The sequence below is a fragment of the Gavia stellata genome, chromosome 13, assembly GCF_030936135.1.
Source record: "Gavia stellata isolate bGavSte3 chromosome 13, bGavSte3.hap2, whole genome shotgun sequence".
In the NCBI taxonomy this organism is placed as follows: Eukaryota; Metazoa; Chordata; class Aves; order Gaviiformes; family Gaviidae; genus Gavia; species Gavia stellata.
In genome coordinates, this window is record NC_082606.1 from 22,959,213 (window position 1) to 22,977,762 (window position 18,550).

At 38.6% G+C, this 18,550-nt stretch overlaps 1 protein-coding gene across 3 annotated transcripts in view; it reads left to right on the forward strand.

The window, feature by feature from the left end:
• Positions 1-18,550, forward strand: part of MAP2K5 (mitogen-activated protein kinase kinase 5) — a 140,546-nt gene that overhangs the window by 17,690 nt on the left and 104,306 nt on the right. For all 3 annotated transcript variants that reach the window (XM_059823742.1, XM_059823743.1, XM_059823744.1), the window contains exons 4-8: positions 24-93; positions 3,762-3,802; positions 4,545-4,612; positions 7,338-7,386; positions 12,454-12,518. In XM_059823742.1, coding sequence (XP_059679725.1) covers positions 24-93; positions 3,762-3,802; positions 4,545-4,612; positions 7,338-7,386; positions 12,454-12,518 — 293 coding nt within the window. The remainder of the gene's footprint in view (positions 1-23; positions 94-3,761; positions 3,803-4,544; positions 4,613-7,337; positions 7,387-12,453; positions 12,519-18,550) is intronic.

The following is an 18,550-nucleotide window of genomic DNA, read 5'->3' on the forward strand; positions in this document are numbered from 1 at the left end:
CTCTTTCTTTAATCTCTTTGCAGTATTACTCCACTGTGATGGAACAGCAAGTAAATGGACAGTTAATAGAGCCTCTACAGATATATCCAAGAGGTAATGCTTAACAAATTCTAATCAACAATGATGATATCAGTAAACTGTTTCATCAACAGTTATGTTTTTGGGAGGTTTAAATGCACATGACATGATGTTTACCTCTTAATTTGGATAGAAGAATTCATTATTGTGGGGAATGTAGTGAAAACTACATTTATTGCATATAAAATAGCTAATTTACTGGAGTAAATTAGACTAACAAGATTCAGTTTGCATAGTACATATTTATGTACATTTAAAAAACTCATTGGTGATGGTTCTGCATGTATTCAGACGAAAGCAGATGAATAACTTAAGTTTTGGATACTTAGGAAAATTAGGTTTTGTTAAGATCTTTTCATATCATTAATCAGTCTAACAGACTTGGGGAATGTGACTGTCATTGTTCATTTTGAAAATGGGAACATGTCTGTCACGGAAGCTTTATGTGTGACATATTTTATTTGAGGTTTGGGCACTTAGTGGTATCAAAATGTTCACTAGTACTTTAATAGTTCTCCTGAACAGGGGAAGACGTAATCAATTATGTGGGCTGAGGCAATTAAAAAATAGGTCATCTACATCCTGAACAAAAATCCGTAGGCAGCTAGTTAGGTTTCTGGGAATGCACTGCTCTCTCTGAACTCAAATAATGGTTAAAAAAAGACTAATACATTACATAATTCCGCTGATTCATTCAGATGCTCTTACTATCCAGTCTTTGAATCTCTGATTCTTAATTGATGAAACAGATAAGGTTTAAATTCTCCAAGTAAATCTCCCAGCAATAAATTAATTGAAATAATTAAAAATTAAACTCTTCTCACTTAACTGATATTATACAAATAATCATACTATGAGTTTCCCAATTAAACATTCTAGACTTCTATTACTTACAACTCTCTGAAGTTTGAATTGGGCAATTAACCAACAGCCTTCTCAAACACATGCTAATAAGGTCTCAAAAGGAGGCTGGGTTTCCTGGTAGTTGAGTATGCTCCTATGGAAAGGAGACTTGAATTCAAGGGGAATACGGAGACTTTTTTTTTTTTTTATGGGTCAGAGTGGCAGGATCTGACTGGGGGCGGGGACGGGACGGGATGACTCCCAGATATTCGGGCTGTGGGACTCCAGAGCAATCAGCAGTCGAGATGCATTCTCGTGAGGCGAGTACAAGGACAGCTATGAAGAGGGAAGCTATCTTCTGCCTCTTCCCAGGCTGAGATGTGAGGGTCTCAGCCTTTCTCCTGAACCTTTTTCTGTAGAAGGCCATTTAATTATTGACATACACCCTGTCTAAAACCACTGACCACCACTTGCAAGAAATAAAATGCCAGGCTTTCATGTGGCTTGGAGAAACTCATGCAGTAGATGACCCTAGTAAGTGGGGAACCCTTCCTGGAAGTACAAGGCAAGTAGATACTTATATTTCCCTGTAAGCAAACAGTTCAAGGAAGTTGTGGCAGGAGGTGCTCAGTAGCTGGCATGCCTGAGTGCTTAAAGGGACATTTTGAGATTACAAATGAGGCTTAACCTACTTTTAGAGTCTCCTTTTGGGTCATTCCTGAAGAACCAGCCAAGTAGATTCCTACTCCTGCTGCTGTCTCCTTTTTCTATTTGCTTTACATCCAAGGCTAATCTTCTTTGACTGTACAGATGCAGAATTCATCTCCATACTGCTGAGGATACGATCCCCATGTATTATCTCCACTTTTTCACCATTAGCTCAACTATGCCCGTGTCTGCTGGGTATTTCCTCGTAGGTAGCTTACCGCTTACTCTAAATGGCTTCAGAACTGAGTTGCTGTTTCATCTTTCCAAATCACCTTCTTAAAACATCTATTCTTTCTAGGTTACAGCTTTTAAAGCTGTAACTCCCCTGCACTCCCTTCATACCCTCTACGTTCTGCTGCTGCTTTTCTGCAATATCAAACAAAATGCACTTTCCTCCGTTTTTTTTTTTTCCTGTCTTCTGGCATTTGAAGTTCTAGTCCTGCCTCTCTAATGAACTTCCCAAATTCTGTTAGTGCAAACACTTTTCTTTCATGCCCTTTTGGCCGTGTCTCTCTACGTACTTCAGTTTAAAGCCCCGTCGGTAACGTGCAGCTTTTCTGCCGCTAATTTAAGGTTCTCCCTTTTTAAGAGCTTCCTTTGCAAGTGTGATCTTCCTTTGAGTCCTTTCCCCTTTCTGCCTCTCTTACTTCTGAGGAAACCTCCCAGTTGCTGTCTCCAGTCAGCTTCCAAAAACTAGTGTCTTCCATAAAGCCTACCAGTAGCAAATGTCCACGTGCCATCCTCTGTTACCTTGGCTCTGCTGTATTCATTTGATAATTTAAAGTTATTTAAGGGGAAAAAAATGGTATTTTGTCTACTTTTTTAAAAAAAAAATCACATTGATGCTGTCCTAGGTAGTAAGAGCCAGAGTTCTTTTTTTGTACTGAAAATAAACCTCTGTATGCATATACATAAACAAGGGAGTGCGCACGCACACATATATCCTATTTTTATTTATATATATATCTCCCATCTGTGGAATGCAAGGTGAATATACCATTCAAATACATATCATGAAAAATACTACTCTTTTAATATCTTGTTCGAAATGTTGATTTTAATCTATTGGAAAAAATATAATACTCTTATATGTATTTTAGAATAGTTTCTTGTTTTCTGTTTGGTTTTTTTATGCCCACAGTATCATTATATTTTTCTTCTTTAAGATGCACACGGTAATTTCTAATGTCATTTAAAGGCACATGGCCCAGCCCTAACTGATGTGTTTAATAACTATCATCTGTGTCCTTCTGACTAATAAATAGTTCTGTTTCCTGCTGTCAAAAATTGAAGTGAAATGCATGTGCATCAGAGAAAGAGAAAAATCAAATGCATCCCTCCTCAGACAATCAATCAAAAATGACAGGCCCTTTAACATACAATTTGTAGGGCACTGTAGTTTTAAAATGGGAACTGTCTGTAACATGTAGCTAGAAGCCTTTGTGACTTTAACATTTGACAAAAGCACATCCACTGCATGGAAGAACAAGGCAATATGTAGTTCGAGAGACTTCAGGAGAATACTTTCTCCTCAAGCAGCACGTCCCTCTGTAAACCTCGACAGCATAATAAGGTGCCACATTTGCACATCTGTGTCCAAAATGTGGCATTTTGTATTGCGTTTATCCAGTATTCGGTTTCTTGAGACTCACTGCTGTTGCCCCTGACATGTTTTTTCCACATTTAAAACAAACTGTCTGCATTTGACAATCTGACTAATTCATGATGTGTGGCAGCTGATTCCTCTAAAATACATCTTGCAAATATTTCTGTTAAGTGCCAGAAAAAATACAGCATGTGAAAATAGTGTGACATAAGATATTGATTTTAATGTGAATTATAAAAAGAATCTGATAATTTAAGCCAACAGTTCTCTTGATTTTGATGTGTTTTAAGCAGAAATTAGAATTTATATTACATGGTGTCAGAAAGCTCTTAGCATTTATAAATGCTTACTCCTGCAAGTTAAAAATCCTGGTTCATAATTCCCACTCTGGGTCTTGTGAGGCACTTTTCAATCATTTCTCTCTGCTAATTTTGGTGTCACCCTCATTTCTTTTTAAAAGATTCATTTTGAGCAAATTTGTAAATGGCCCTGATGTGTTCTACAATTTAGTCAATTACTGTTTCAGCCTGCAAGCCTCCTGGGAAACGGAACATACATGGCCTGAAGGTACGAATTTCAATAATTGTTTCAGTAAAGTTAGATGGATTTGTAATGCTGTGTTCCACTTATTGAAATGTCAAATAAAACTGCACTTTCTTGAGCTCTGACAAGCAGATTTTTAAAAATTTTTTTGTTTTGTTTTGTGAGGGTGGGAGAAGGATTCATCTGCTGGGTGTTGGCTGCAATATCTGTATATACAGTTTTATTAAGAAAGGAACTGCCTTTCTTTTTGTTTTTAACCTCTGTTAATAAGGGTCCTAAATTTTAACGTTCAGTTTATAAACTAATGTCTGCTACTACTTCCAAGAGTTTAAAAAAACCTCACCATATTCATTTGATTTCAGTGATTTATCTAAGTGTGGAAGGCAATGCAGTGAAATTCTTTTAGGTTGTTTGATTCATTCAGGTATGCTTATTGGTCCTGTAATCATACTCATTTTGAAATGTAGAAGACTATGAAAATATTAAATGATTGTTTAGTTTTTAAAATGAGAATAAACGGTGGACATACCATCTCTTTTTCTGTATTATTTAACTCAGCGTTTAAGATGTAAAGGTACTATATTGTAGTCCGTGAATTATATAGCCTGCTAACCTACATACAGGCGAGACCTCAACCATCGGTATGCCTAGCAACAAGCTAATTAACCTTCATAGTGAAATGAGAAATTCATGGCAAATTACAGGTTAATTAGAATAGTGTCCTCTGAACACAAACGACTGATAAAGATCCTTTCCCTGCCTGCAGGTAAATACGCGAGCAGGGTCTGCTAATAATAGCAGTTCGGCAGTCTCGGATTCCCTTCCAAGCAATAGGTAAGAGTCAAGAACGGGAGCATATGTTTTGTGTTTTATTTTCTTTTATTAAAACAAAATGGAACCTTGTGTGCGGTAGTTACCAACGATAAGCTTGATGTTGAATAACTTTTTCAATATGACTACTGGGCACGCAGGACTGAAGTGGGGAAGACGAAATTACCTTGATTCATGGATCTTGTTAGACTCGTACTGCTGGTTGTTCAGGAGGAGTATTTTCTGCTGAAAGAAATAAGTCTTTGCTGGGTGTTTCAGACGGCTTTGTCCTTTATGAAGCATTGAAATACTGTTTGTGGGTGGGCTAATTTGTTTTAGTTGATCTAATAATCACTGTCTATGGCAAGGTAGGTATGTTCAGGTCTTCACTGTTTATCTCATTCCAGGATTCTTTGATTTTAAAATTTGATACCCGATTCAGTAGGTTTATTATTGCGGGGTAAGATTTTTGAAAAATTTGAACAGCTTAGGTGCCCTTTTTCATACAGTTTCAGCAAAGTTTTGGAGTCCGCCTCCCCTATCTGTTTAGATTCCAGCCCTAATTTCAAAACCCATGTTAAGATCTTAAAATGCAAGAGAACTCTCTCTCTTTTTTCCTAGAGATGCGTTTTTAAATACTGGAGCATAAACTCCCTTTTATTACATGAACTGTCACAGGAAGTTGTTATACTCAATACTGATGTTAAAACAAACAAATGAAAAACCCACAAAATAAACTTGTGTATTCTTAAAAGGAAATAGGAAGAGTCTGGCTCCATCCTCTTCATATAAGAGCGTATTTGAACCGTGGGAATAGAAATCTCTGGAGGTCCCTTTCAACCTAAATTATTGTATTATTCTAATAAGCGTATACTATTACATTTATCTGTGCATCAGCATGCTGCTCCCTTTTCTCTCTGAGAGCATTTTGGGAAAAAAAAAAAGATACGAACGTGATCAAAGACACAGTCGTACGGCATTAAGCACGTTCAGCCGGTGAAGTGTCGGTACCCGTTCTGGCAGACACCGCGAAGAGCTGCGGTGGTGGGACTGTCCCACAAACCTTGTCTTTGCGTGGTGGGAGTGATGCAACGCGGTTACCCGTTGACGAGGAGGATGCCGCCCCATATGGTTGGCAGCAGTGCTGGAGTTGTGCTACAGTGGGTAGCCCAGCTCAAGTACTGCTAAAAACAGTTTTGATTTTCCCTTTAGTGGCTTTGCTAATTGGGGAGATAAAGAAAGCAAGCCAGTACCCTGGGTGAATCTCTTCTAGCAAAGTTTGCCCCCATCCCTTGGGGAAGATTTGCTGTGCATTGCAGTGGTGAAGATCCTATCCAAGACTCTTGAAAGAAAATAATTCTGAATATCTTCATGAACTGCAGTCCTCCTCCCAATCTGTCGTACCACTGAACTAAATAAAGCTGCTTTCTGTTGCTGTTGTGCTTTGGCTTTCAGTACTTCCTGTACTTTGAGCTTGTTCTTAAAGTGCGTTGAAAATGAGGCTTCTAGAAGATTCTTGTCACCTTATTTGGTGGTTAATTGCCATTCCTTTTCCGAAACCTTCTGCACTATGAGTTTTGTTTTTGAAGTAATTGAAAGTCTCTCTTTGTTTCATGTTCACAAATTGTTAGTCATGAAAGATGACAAGATCAACTTATGTTTCCTTGGAAAACTTAATTTTTCTTTAAAGTAGTCGTGGGAACAAGAGGCCTATTAAAGAACAAAGCCACCAAATATGAAATCTGTGTTTTCACTGTTCTTGTTAATAATGATCTGTGATCAAGACACGTGCACATGCCTTTCAAGAATATATTATTTTGTACTTTTTTTTTTCAACTTCAGTAATAAGAGCAGAATGTCTCTTTGAGATTAAGTTTTGCAGACATAGTGCTACCCAGGCAGTTTGTTGTGTTGAACGTACAAGGAACAGAGTTTGTCAGGAGAGGAGGTGAAGCAATATTTTGTGAGTGGGTGGAAGTAGTTTGAAGCCATTAATAGTTTTACCTACAAAACACACCAAGCTGATAGTTGTGGTTTGTTAAAGTTCTCTTAGTAGAAAAAAATAAGGGGGGTCATTTTGCGTAATGTAAGACTACTGACACAGGAGTAGGGTTTTTTCTGAAAAAGCGCAGGGACTGCAGCAGCAAGTTAACCAGGAATGGATGCACATGGCAATTGGGACTCACCCCCCTCAATTTAGGCAAGTCCCTGAGATGCCTGAATCGGGAGTTGTACGTACCATACCGCAATCTGCGGTCAGTTGAGGTAGTGAGGCATCATCGATGGCACACCATTCTGCTGCAGACTTCTAGAAATTATCAAGGGATAATGCCTTAAGGGGTTTTAAGACAAGATAAGGCACCTGAAAACTAGATGTGAACCTTATTTTCCTATTGTTTTTTGAAACACCTGGTGTGTGAGGGTGTGTTTTTTTTTTCCTTTTCTTTTTTGAACTGACAAAAAATAGGTTATATGTCAAAGGGTAATATAGTCAGGTACCTAAGAAAGCTAGTTTGTAAAGGTGAAAAATATATTGATTTTTCTTAAATGTTCATTGCTTCTCCATTTCTGCTGGCTGCAGTTTGAGGAGTAGCTATGCTGAGCATCAGTCAGCATTGCTAAAGTTAAATCTATTCAGAATATGTAACCATGAATTTAACCTGATGGCTCGTTGTTTCGTATGATTTCACATCATTTTATAGAGTGAAATGGCACAGTCATTAAAACTACTTGCTTCTTATTTTTTCAGCTTAAAAAAGTCTTCTGCAGAGCTGAAGAAAATCCTTGCAAATGGCCAGGTAGGTGCACTGAATTGAGTCTTGGCTACATGCACGTCTCGTTACTGCCCAATACTGCTGTGATTGGCATACCACAAATAGGTGGGGAGATGCTTACTGCTCATTTAGTTGTAATGTGTTCTTTTAATACAGAACTGGAGGGACCATGAAAACCTTCATGATATGAATGAGTTATGTGTCCTGATTTACTTTGATTGGCATAGCAATTTGCTTCCCATTTCTCAAAACGTGCTAATCAGATTTAGCTCCAAATAGATTGAAGTACCTCACACATGTTGCACTGCTGCCACAATTTCAGGGAAGAAAGTTAATCAATTTTGAACAACTAAGTCAACTGCTCAGTTAGAATGACCTTTGCATTTTTTAGGGCAGTAGATACTTAAATATTTAGCAGGTTCTCGCAAGGAACTGCTCTGTAGTATTTGGAACCACCTTGTGTTGTAGCTGCTTAAAAAACCACACACACAAATAAAACAAAAAAAAAAACCCCAAAGTTGTAGAAAGCTCTCGTGTTACTTTCTCTTCTTGCTCCAGGCATTCAGATTCTGGCACCCAGAAGCGAAAGGTTTAAGGTAACAATTGGCGGACAAGTGGATGTCCTGGACAAACAGAGCAATCATTTCTCACCCATTTTGAGCTGAACTTATGGGCAGGCTCACAGTAGCGTAATGACATTAAATATACACCGTTAAATTAAACTACCTTAAAAGAATCCTAGATTCTTCAGCAGCAACATAAATATGTTTTAACGTTTGTCATAGTGAAAGCCCTTTGATAGCCTCGGAGGCAGGCACCTGTCCATTGCGATCAAGCTTGCCTATTAGGCTCTATTGACTGAGACATCTGTGTCACTGCAAATAAAAGACTCTTATTGATTTTCTTAACTGCTGTTCACTTCCCCTCCATGTTTCGAAGGCTGAAATCTTAATTATCTCAGATGCGTATTCAGTGCCTTCACACAATGACCTCTCCAAGCCTCATTGGCATTTCATGAATCAAGTAGTTGTAGTTGAGCGTGTCAAGAAGATAAAGGCAGGTCTTCAAGCTTGTCCTTCAGTATCACCTGTAACATTGTGGTCTAATAGATGAGAGTGCCCCTCTAAAATGTGAGTCGAGCAGCCCAGTATTGCAGCCTTGCCTATTTGGCACTGAATCTTTTGAATACAGCTTGGAAGTGTGTTTTTAAGCTTGTCAGCATGCCTTATGTGCAGACGTAGTTTAATATTCAGAGTCCTACCAGGTAGGTTTGTTAATGTTTCAAAATTGTAGCTAAACAATATATTTCTCTGGATAACTTAGAATTCTGTAAGTACCAGCAGCATGCTTCTGAACTTTTAAAATTACATTGATAATTACTCCAGTATTACTAATTTTTTTTTGTTTTAAAGTAGAATTACTGAACGTGAGTAAAAGTCATCTTTTTGTGACTGAGTCCATAAGCTGTATTTGGCATTTTATTTGTTCTAAGTAATAGAAATTAGTATTTTGTGTACCCTGCAATAGATTGTTAAAGATCTCTTTCCTGCGGAGTAGAATTTTAGAAAGATAGAAAGGAACCAAAACTCTTATTATGATACTAAAAAATGTTACCTGAGCCCATTAAAAAAAAAATTCTAAATAAGTTTTAATGTCATTTTACTCACCCTGCTCTGATAGGAGCATTTTCTGTCGAGAAAATGCTTTTTGTTATGCTGTGTTGTGTTCTGCAAAATTTGGTCACAGATCCATAACTGGAAATAGGTTTCTAGTTGTAACTTCAACTTTTCCCGCTTTTGGGGGATTAAGTCACACTTATCATTACTTAAATATGGGTTGGGTTATTATTTTTTATTCTTTTTTCGGCACTTTATGCTTTCAGGCATTCGTAATGATACTCCTCTAGTAGTTTCCATTTAGGTTTAATAAGGAATTCATATTAATCATTAAAAGAAGGGGACATGATTCTTCAAGATAATCAAATATTGACAGGTTAGAAATAGCTTTCTGCCTAGGTTCATTGATATAGGTGATGTGATATAAATATTTATTTCTTTTCTGTCACTCAGAGTAAATGCCACCAATTGATTCAGCATTGATATAGTGTCAACAGTTCATAAGAAACATTTGACTGGCTTGTGTTTTCCGATTAGTCTCTGCTCTATAAAGTGGGATTTACTAAATCTCTTCAATTGTCTGCTCATAGAGTGTGACTGCTTTCTGAAACCATTATTGCTTCGATTCGTAAAGCAAAGGTATGGCTATAGGACTTTGCCTCTGTCAGGCCGCTACGTATAAAATAAGGATTAATTGAGCATTTTGTTTTTAATGATTTACAAGAGATAGACACTGATTTCTTTCAAAACCAGCAGGTATAAGCAAGGGATGTTTTGTTTGCTGATCCGTAATTGAAGTCTGTTTTGCTTTTTCATTAATTCTGTTAATATTGGCATCCAATCAAACTTGGGTTTGCAGGTTTAATATTCCAGTCCATACTGTCGAGTTCATTGTTATTGTGTTATCATTTTATGATTGAGAATCCAGTTTTCCCAGTAAAATAAATAAATCACCACATGTTTTTGGCATCTTTATTTGAGCCAGTAAATCACACTTTATCTCTCTGGCGGTTGCTGGCAGATCCTTGCTCCACCCCAGTCTTCCTATTTCACCCTGGGTTTCTGGTTGCTCTTTGTGCCTAGGGACAAGAAACGGTGCTGGGCTGGCAGCGGGTGCGAGTGGCGCAACGTCGCAGTACGGCGCTGCTCCTAGCACTGGCTTTTAGGGAACGGTGGGAGGAAAATACTCTCCTTTTTAGCAGTTAGCAAAAAGCAGGAGAAAAGACAATACGCTTTATGTCTCTAGTTCTGCTCAATTTGTTGCTTATAACTTGTGTAACTACAAAAAAAGAACTAAACTTCTTTTTCTCCCCCTAAGAAGCAAAGATACAAGTATGTTCATAGCTTTGTGCATTCATCTGTTTTCTCTTAAGAGTTTTGTTTATAAGAACATTGCTGGGAATATAGGAAAGAGATGTTTGTTGTTACCTCAAAGACTGGAGAATTAAAGTCCTCCAGCTGAGGAGAGCAGAACTCCTTAAACACAGTATGTGCTTTAAATAAATGAGTACTGCAGTTGGAGAGAAATTATGTTTAGAGCAAGGGATCCAGTATAGATTCTTTATATATTTTAAAAACCATTCATGAGTTATGTTCCTTATAAGGTGTCTTTTTTTTTCCCCCCTCTTTATTTGCATTTTCTGATTGATGCGATAAGCAAAATAGCTTTCACTAATAAAATAAATTTTCATTTTCACCATAAACCTTGATACTTAAGTGGGCCATTTCATACCCTCTTAAGATACCTGGCCCAGGTTTAACTGCACGTAGGTAATAAAGTAGAGTTGACTTCTGCTTTGAGGTATTTCAAATTTTCTCCGAACTCGGAGATTTTGACCTCGCTGGAAGAAATGCATAGAGGAGAAGTATTTCCTGTGAGAAACAAGCATGCTTTTTATTTGGGTAGTGAGCGGAAAGAACAGAAATTTTGGAGTTCATAGTTTCTGTCCTTAAAACATATTATTTTAAATCAATGAACTATTCCATTTTCGGTTGGTAAGACATGCTGAATATTGACTCTTTAGGGCATTTCAGTTTGTTACCGTCACTTACTTCTTCCAGTTGAAGCCAGGGGCAAAGTTCCTCTTATCTTCACTGACATTGTATGAGAGGGGATGCTTAAACATGGCTTGGTAACTGAAGGGCATGTGTCCCCACTGAATTTTAAAAACCATTACGGGAGTTGGGTAAATACAGATAGTTAGCTTACGGCGAGCTCTGCCTGGCTCTCACCGTGGTGAGCGTGGTACTTGAAAGAGCTAATCTGAAGCTATCTCAGATGCGCTTACGTGATCTCTAATCACATCGGTGATGGCAGACCAGACATATCATTAGGGGTTTTTCGATGCCTTTTAACACACAAAAATGACAGAAAGTCTTTAAGCAGCCATGCCAACTCATGTAAGACATTTAACTTGGTATCCCATCAAATATAAATAGTTATTAGAAACAAGTTAATGATTTGGTAACAAATTCCTAGGAAAATACCTTTTTAAAAAGGGGATTTGCCCAGACATTTATTACTTATGATGATCAGGCAATGGAGGACATCCTTTTGGAATAGCAAATGCCTGCAGCTTAGAATTTACTCTCATTAAAATATTCAATTTCAAATATGCATGTGCATTCCAAAAATGTTTGTAGTGATTTTTTTAAATAGGTGGTTTAGCTGGAAGATCAATATAACTGTATTTGTACAGGAGGCGGTTGAACTGTAGTTTTACATCCGAATTGCTCATCCAGCAAGGTGATGTATAATAAGCTTTTAAAAAATCCGTATCAGAAAGATCCCGAATTCCAGCATTTGCAATGTACAGTGCTTGTATTGGGCTTCTGCTCAAGTATCTGAGGATGTTGTCATATCTGGAGAGTTGTCCCAGTGAGCAGAAAGATTGAGGCAAGTAATTAGTTGTGTATTTCAAGGAAAATTATTTTTATTGGATAGCAATTCAAGACTATTTTTTTCAGAATATTTGCTTTAGTTAAAAGGTGTATAAATTAAGCACTAGGAAGCAATCTTACTGACAGAACTGTCACTCAATTAGTATCAATTACGCTGATTCCAGAATAAATCATAAACTTTTCCAGCCGTACTTAAGATGACAGTTTTCTGTTGGATTGTTTCCATTCACCTCCAACTTTGGCTTTGGTTATGTGCTGTTCTGGAGACCCTTTTCCTATCAGTATCTGTGACCTGACCCTCTTGAGCTATATTATATCATTCCATTTTGACACCTTTTATCAAACTTTAATGAAATGACCCAGGCAAACAAATTGTCATTAAACTTTCCATCACTTTGTCCCTTGGTATCGTCTTTTATAAATTGGACAGCAAATGTTGTATTGATCTTCTCGTTCTTGCAGCTGAACTTGAAATGACCCAGACTGCTTGTTGTTTATGGCCTAGAGTTGCTTTTCCTTGACACTTCCATCCACAGCATGACATCTCTTTTGTTTTTCTTTCTTTCTTGTGGAGATGAATGAACAAGACATACGGTATCGAGACATCCTCGGTCATGGCAATGGAGGCACAGTCTACAAGTGAGTGTTGAATTTCACTTAAAATTTTTGAAAATAAAATTTAACAGCGCTCTTTTTTTTCTTTTTTCCCCCCCTTCATATTTGTAGTGAGGTATAGGTGGGCCATTGCTGCTATGCAGAGAAGATTATAAAAGAGATTATTAATATAAACTTTTTAACAATTCTCTTTACATATTTACAAGATATCTGCTTTTGGGTGCTGTGAGGGCTGGTGCATTTTTATTGTCTTTTTAATACTTAGCTTCGAATCCCTCCTGGGTAACAAGTTAATGGTTCACAAGTGGAACTTGAAATGTCCTGAAGCATAATGAATTGCCTTTAGTATGTGCAATGCCATTATTCTTGCCGGCTCACCACGCCCTTTGCTAGCCCAGTACTGAGAATGACATCGGTGGGACGTGATGACACCGTTGCTCTGCCTTTCACTAGCAATTCAAAATTAGTAAATACCCCTTTCACTGTTGCGGTTGCTTCCCTCCCTTACGAGCAGCTTCACACACAGGCTGATGAATATATTAAATGATAAACTCCCCTAAATTTTGGTAGCGAAGCTTATACCCTGCAGCCAGTATTAATTTTAATATTGTAAAGATTATAATAGCAGAGAGATAGTTTTCTCGACAGGAAAGTCTTTCTCATGCATAGTGCAAAGTTTAAACTACATAATGTAATATCTGGTACTTAATAGTCTGCAGTGATGTATGAAAAATATTCCACTAGGAATTAAGAAATCCATACTTTGTAAGAAAGCCCTGAGGGAGTAATAAAGGTTTCCTCCAGAGAGCTATTTACCATATACAGTAACCCAGCATCCCATTATGATTTTGTTTATACCTTAGACATCTTAACTTTGATATTAACAATTTTTTTTTTACAATGTTTTAAAAGCTACAGTGCATTTAGTTTCATTTCTAATTGGCTGCCAACTTTGCAAAACGACTAGCTTCGGTCTCCTTACGGAAAGTTTAAGGAAAATGGACTTCCAAAACCTTAAAGGGACAAATTTAGTCTTTGGAACGGACTCTTCAGAAGTCAGGTTAGCCTTGTAGATGGAATGTGGTTCAGAAATCTCATTGATGTTCCTTTGTAGAAAGATATTCCTAGGCCAAGAAACTGGCAGAAACTTTATAATAAGAAAGATTGGAGAAGAGAGAGCGTTGAACTTCACAGCTCAGTCGGTGACTTCTTCTCATTTAGAGAAGGTTGCTTCCCTTCCCCGTGTACTGATGGAGGCTCCGGGAGTGGACGTAGGTGGGAGAAGCATCACAAAGGAGGGCCACATGCTCTGACCCCAGTGGAAGGCACTTGAGGCAAGGTTACGGAAAAGGAATATCCCACAAAGTGAGGGAACCTGCGTGTGTCATTATTACCCAATTTGGGGTCATTTTCTTTAGAGAAGTAGCTGAAATAAGGAGCTAGCAATGCAAAATCATGAGCTGCCTAAGAACGGCCATACCAGGTCATACCAAAAGTCTCTCTCCTTCATCTTTGTGTCTTATAGTGGCCAATGGCCAAAGTCTAAGGGATGTAAACCAAGGCAAGTGAATGTGTGCTTTGCTAATCTTTTTGCACTGAGGATCTACTGAACTTAATGTCTGTTTAATAACTTGCGTCTGCCCTACTCACGAGGAGCAGCTCTATTCCACATCTGCTCTGTGTGCACGGTCCGTACGATGAGAGAGTGCTTTTAGACGCAGAAGGCGGTACAAAGATGTCTCACTCTTCTCTAATATTGCCACACGCGTAGTACGTATTTCGCATTTCATAAAATTCATATGGGAGATTGGGATAAAATGCTATGTACAGCTGAACTTGCACCTTCTGACTTCTTTCTGCATTTCTGAAGGGCAGTATAGTTACGCACCTGCTTTTTGTTTAGTATTTTTACCAAAATGTTTTCCTCTTGTGATGACTGCTGCTTTAGCAAGAGTCTGCAGGAGTGATGAAGGAACAGAGATGTGAGTACTCAAGGCGCAGAGGATAATAGCCCAGGAGGGAATGCATAATACTTCTGGCACTTCTTCTGTGTTGATTGGCTGCATTGTGTGGGCTGATGGTGTGATCTGCTTCGTTAAGTGGTTGAGTGTTGCATTTGCCTGCAATTTGGGAAAGTAAAAAATTTTACCTGTAAAAACATGAGCCCTCTTCTGTATCAGGGAAATATTTCTACCTTCCTTTTTCCTTTTTATTGTGTTCGTATTTTAAATTCACAGTTGCAGTGACTTCACAGTATTTTCTCTAGTGCAAGTGTCATCCTGCACTGCTCCAGGGAGCGTGCACCGTTTTTACATGTGGATGTTTTACACGTTCCTGAAGTTTCACTTTCTTTGCAATGCAAACAATAGTGGAATATAAATATGAAATATGGTTTTCTCCCGAAACTGGCTTCTAAGCTACGCGTTCCTCTCAGATCTTTCCGAATTTGTTTCTTGGTGTGTTGGATTGAAGAGTTGTACCAATTCACTCTTTCATCCCTGGAGAGCCGGTGGTTGCCGTTGTTGCAGGGAGTTGGTAGTTACCATGCTGTGGTGATGTGCTTTGGACAAAGCACACAGGACTTCCTCCCTGGCAACAATCACCCCTTCATAAAGGGGAGCCTGTTCTCCCTCGCCAAAGGAGCATCTGTGCTGCACAAGCCAATAAGAAATTGCAAAATGGAATACTTACAGGTAGCTGGATTGCACTAGTCATGGATAGCAGCCTGCATATATTTTATTCCAGTAAATCAATGAACATTTGTCAAATAAAATTAATTGCAAACGTTTGGCTGTTTTCCTCTTCCAGCATTCCGTGCTGTTGGTTTGTTTCAGAAGAGGCTGTGTGTAGTATTGATCGGAATCTAAAGAACGAGCGTGTCTGTATGGCATCTTTTTTTTCTTTCTTTCTAGCTCTTTATGCTAAGCCATATCCATTATGGCAATGATATATTATCAGCATTCTGCAAACAAGATAGCATGTCGCAGGTCGCTGAGCAAAAATTTTCAGCCTCTCTTTCCACGTGAATTAACTACCATTGAAATAGTTTATTGAGATTGAAGTATTGATCACTTTTCATGCTAACCTTGGCTTAAGGGGGAGAGGGGAGGTGGTTTTGTTCTCTTTGGAAGACACTATGTTTAGTTAGAAAATGTATTTCATTTATTTGGGTTCCTTACAGCTGCAACTGTTTTATTGCTTGGAGAAGAGGTATCTTAGCTTTATTTTTATGACAGTATAATTATACTTTAGAAATACACTTGATTACTGTGTGTAGCAAAATTGTTCCAGTATATTGGCTTGGCCAGTATTGCTATACAAACAACTTTTCAGTCAATTGAGTCTGGTAAAAAATCAATACTTTATAGCAATATTTCTAGTGAGAACTTGCTGAATCTAAATGTTTTTCCTGTTGGAAAAAGAAGGGATTTTATAGTTGTTTGACTTCCTATTTTTCCCCTACCTTTTGATACACTGTTTTCTTAATTAAGGAATGATAACAATTATAGTTAGATATGGCAAAACCAGTTAAATATTCTTGCTTTTTGATTGCTTGTATATTAAAAACATGTGAGAACTTACAAACAATCCAAAACCGTATATTCAAAAAGTATCTCTGAATGTACAAACAATCAGAAAACAAAAATTCTTTCCCTGGCCAACAGTGGAAGTATGTACCCTGTCTTGAGTCAAGATTGTCAAGAAAGTGATGACATCTGCCGTAACAGGGACTGAAAGCACGCCAGTATCTTTCTTTTCTGTTTGCCAGTTGTTGTAGGTAGTTTACATCATTAACTGGGATTTCCACTTTCCGTGGAGTATCGTAAGTCCAATTTTATGAATTTTTGGAAGCTGTCGGCTGCCATTATTTCATGGAGGTTTGACCTGACGAGAGGATCCTAAGACTGTTGCACGGGCAGATGCACGACCTTCCAGCTCTGTGGCAGACTTCCTAATTTTTTATCAACTATTTTATAGAAGCTGGTAGGATGGAGAATGTACCGTTTGGGCTGCTTTGCAGCAGCAGAAAACATCTGTATGCCGGTACATCTATGGTATTTACTTAAATTGCTTTTCTGGAAAAAAATCATTCACTGGCAGTTCCAAAAGACATTCAAGTATGTGCTTCTGTGCTGTATCTTTTAGCTCCATCATTGGCTGCAGAACTCTAAGAGACTGTTTGGATAAGATTGCTCCTTTTTACTTCAGTGAAAGAAGGTTAATGTTTTGGTTTGTAATGTGATGCATACACGCTGCCAGCCAGTCTCAGGAGCAGCTACGTTCAATTATTTAGATCTAAAATCCTTAGTTGTGTGTATTTTGAACCTAAGTATTACAAAGTAGAGGTATTTATCTCTGGCAAATAATTACTCTGTGAAGACTCTCTGACATGGCGTATCTAAAATATCACTAGTTCCTTCCTTCATATACAAGCAAAAAGAATATTTTTCCCTTGCTTTGTGTTTTTAGTTTTTGCTTTGCAGTTGTAGCTAATGAGAAGCGAGATGTTCAGGGAACTCTGGGGGATGGTATAGCCTTCTGCGTCCCTGGGATTTTTTTTTAAAATGTGTGTTGTGTATGGTTTGTAAATCTTTGGATTCTGTTAGAGGAGTCTTCAACAGCAGCAAGCTATAACGCTCTGTTTACTGAAATAAACATAAAGTCCCAATGATGCCGTAATTAATTTGTGAAGTTATCTAGTATCTGGGAGAGAGGGAAGAAAAGGGAGACTCTGTTATCATCTTAGCAAAATGCTGTTAAACCAGACGGCTTCACTTTAAGTTGAGTAATCGGAAGAGAAGTAGCTGTTGATGATGTACCGCCCAGAAGAATTGTGCAACTAGGGAAAATAGGGATAAATGCGGAAGCTTAATTTGTTTGAGCAATTTACTTGAGCAATTTTGCTGTTTGGTTGAGTTGTACATTCCAGCATATGCCCGTTTATTTATTCTCTATCTCAACCAACCTTGGGGTGCCCCATTAGCACGTTAAACATAGCGCATGGCAAGACAGCTGGGAAGTTGCTATCTCTTGCAAGACAGCCTGCAAACTGTGCCTTGCGAGTGTATTGCAGATCCTCTAACATCAGCAGGGAAAAGCGTTGTCAGTTCTGGAGTGAGGAAGCTGGAGGAGATTTGCTGCATTTGAGGCTAAAGGAGGTGGAGGTGATTTAGCTCCGTTTGCTGGAATGGTGATGGAAGAGCCGGAGTTTGTCATTGTCTTGAGGAGCTTTGGCTCTGCAAGGTTTGCTCTTTTTGGGTTGTCCCCTGGCTTCTAATGCAGGACATGGGTGCTGTCATGAAGGAGCTCCCTCAAGAGGGTCCCCACAGTCCCAGTTTGTTCTTCAACAGCAGTAACTATCATGCACCTCAAGTGTTGCGGGAAGCCAGTCTAAATCTAAGCAGAGCTGTTGCTCTCCGCTGTTCAGTCGTTTCTGTTTTCCCGTATGAACCTGCAGTACAATAACAATAATTTGCCCCTCTTTAAAATACTTTCATTCACGGATTATTTTGGCCCTTTTGCAAAGGAGACTAGTGTCGTCCTCTGCACGTGGCAGAGGGTAAACGGAGACAGAGAGGGAAATGATTTTTCCCAAGGTAGCAAAGCAGCGACAGGAGCAGGAACCGAGCCCACCTCTGCCGGTTCCCAGCCCGGAGCGCTGCCAGCCGACCCGCGCGGCTTCATTTGTCTTGTGCTTTCCAGGGGAGGTTCTCGCTACGTTTTATACACGTTGCTTGTCCCAGCGTGGTGCTTGATGCGGCTCTGAAAAAAGGAAGTACAGGCAGGTTCAACGGTTTGTTTGACATTAAAACAAATCTGTGGCCATGTGAAGTCCGAAAGTCACATCTCCCTGAATTCTTGTGTTGCAATTGTGGAGGCGTTTTCCTTTATTTCCTTTCCCAGACTACATTCATTTTCTGTTTCTCTTGTTTCGTTTTATTTTTAGTCACGCTGAAAAGCATTGGAACAATAATAGCTGGACTAGGTTAGAAATACCCCACCAAATTTCTGCATATTATCATTGCAGTTTAAACAAGGCTGACCAGTGATTGCTG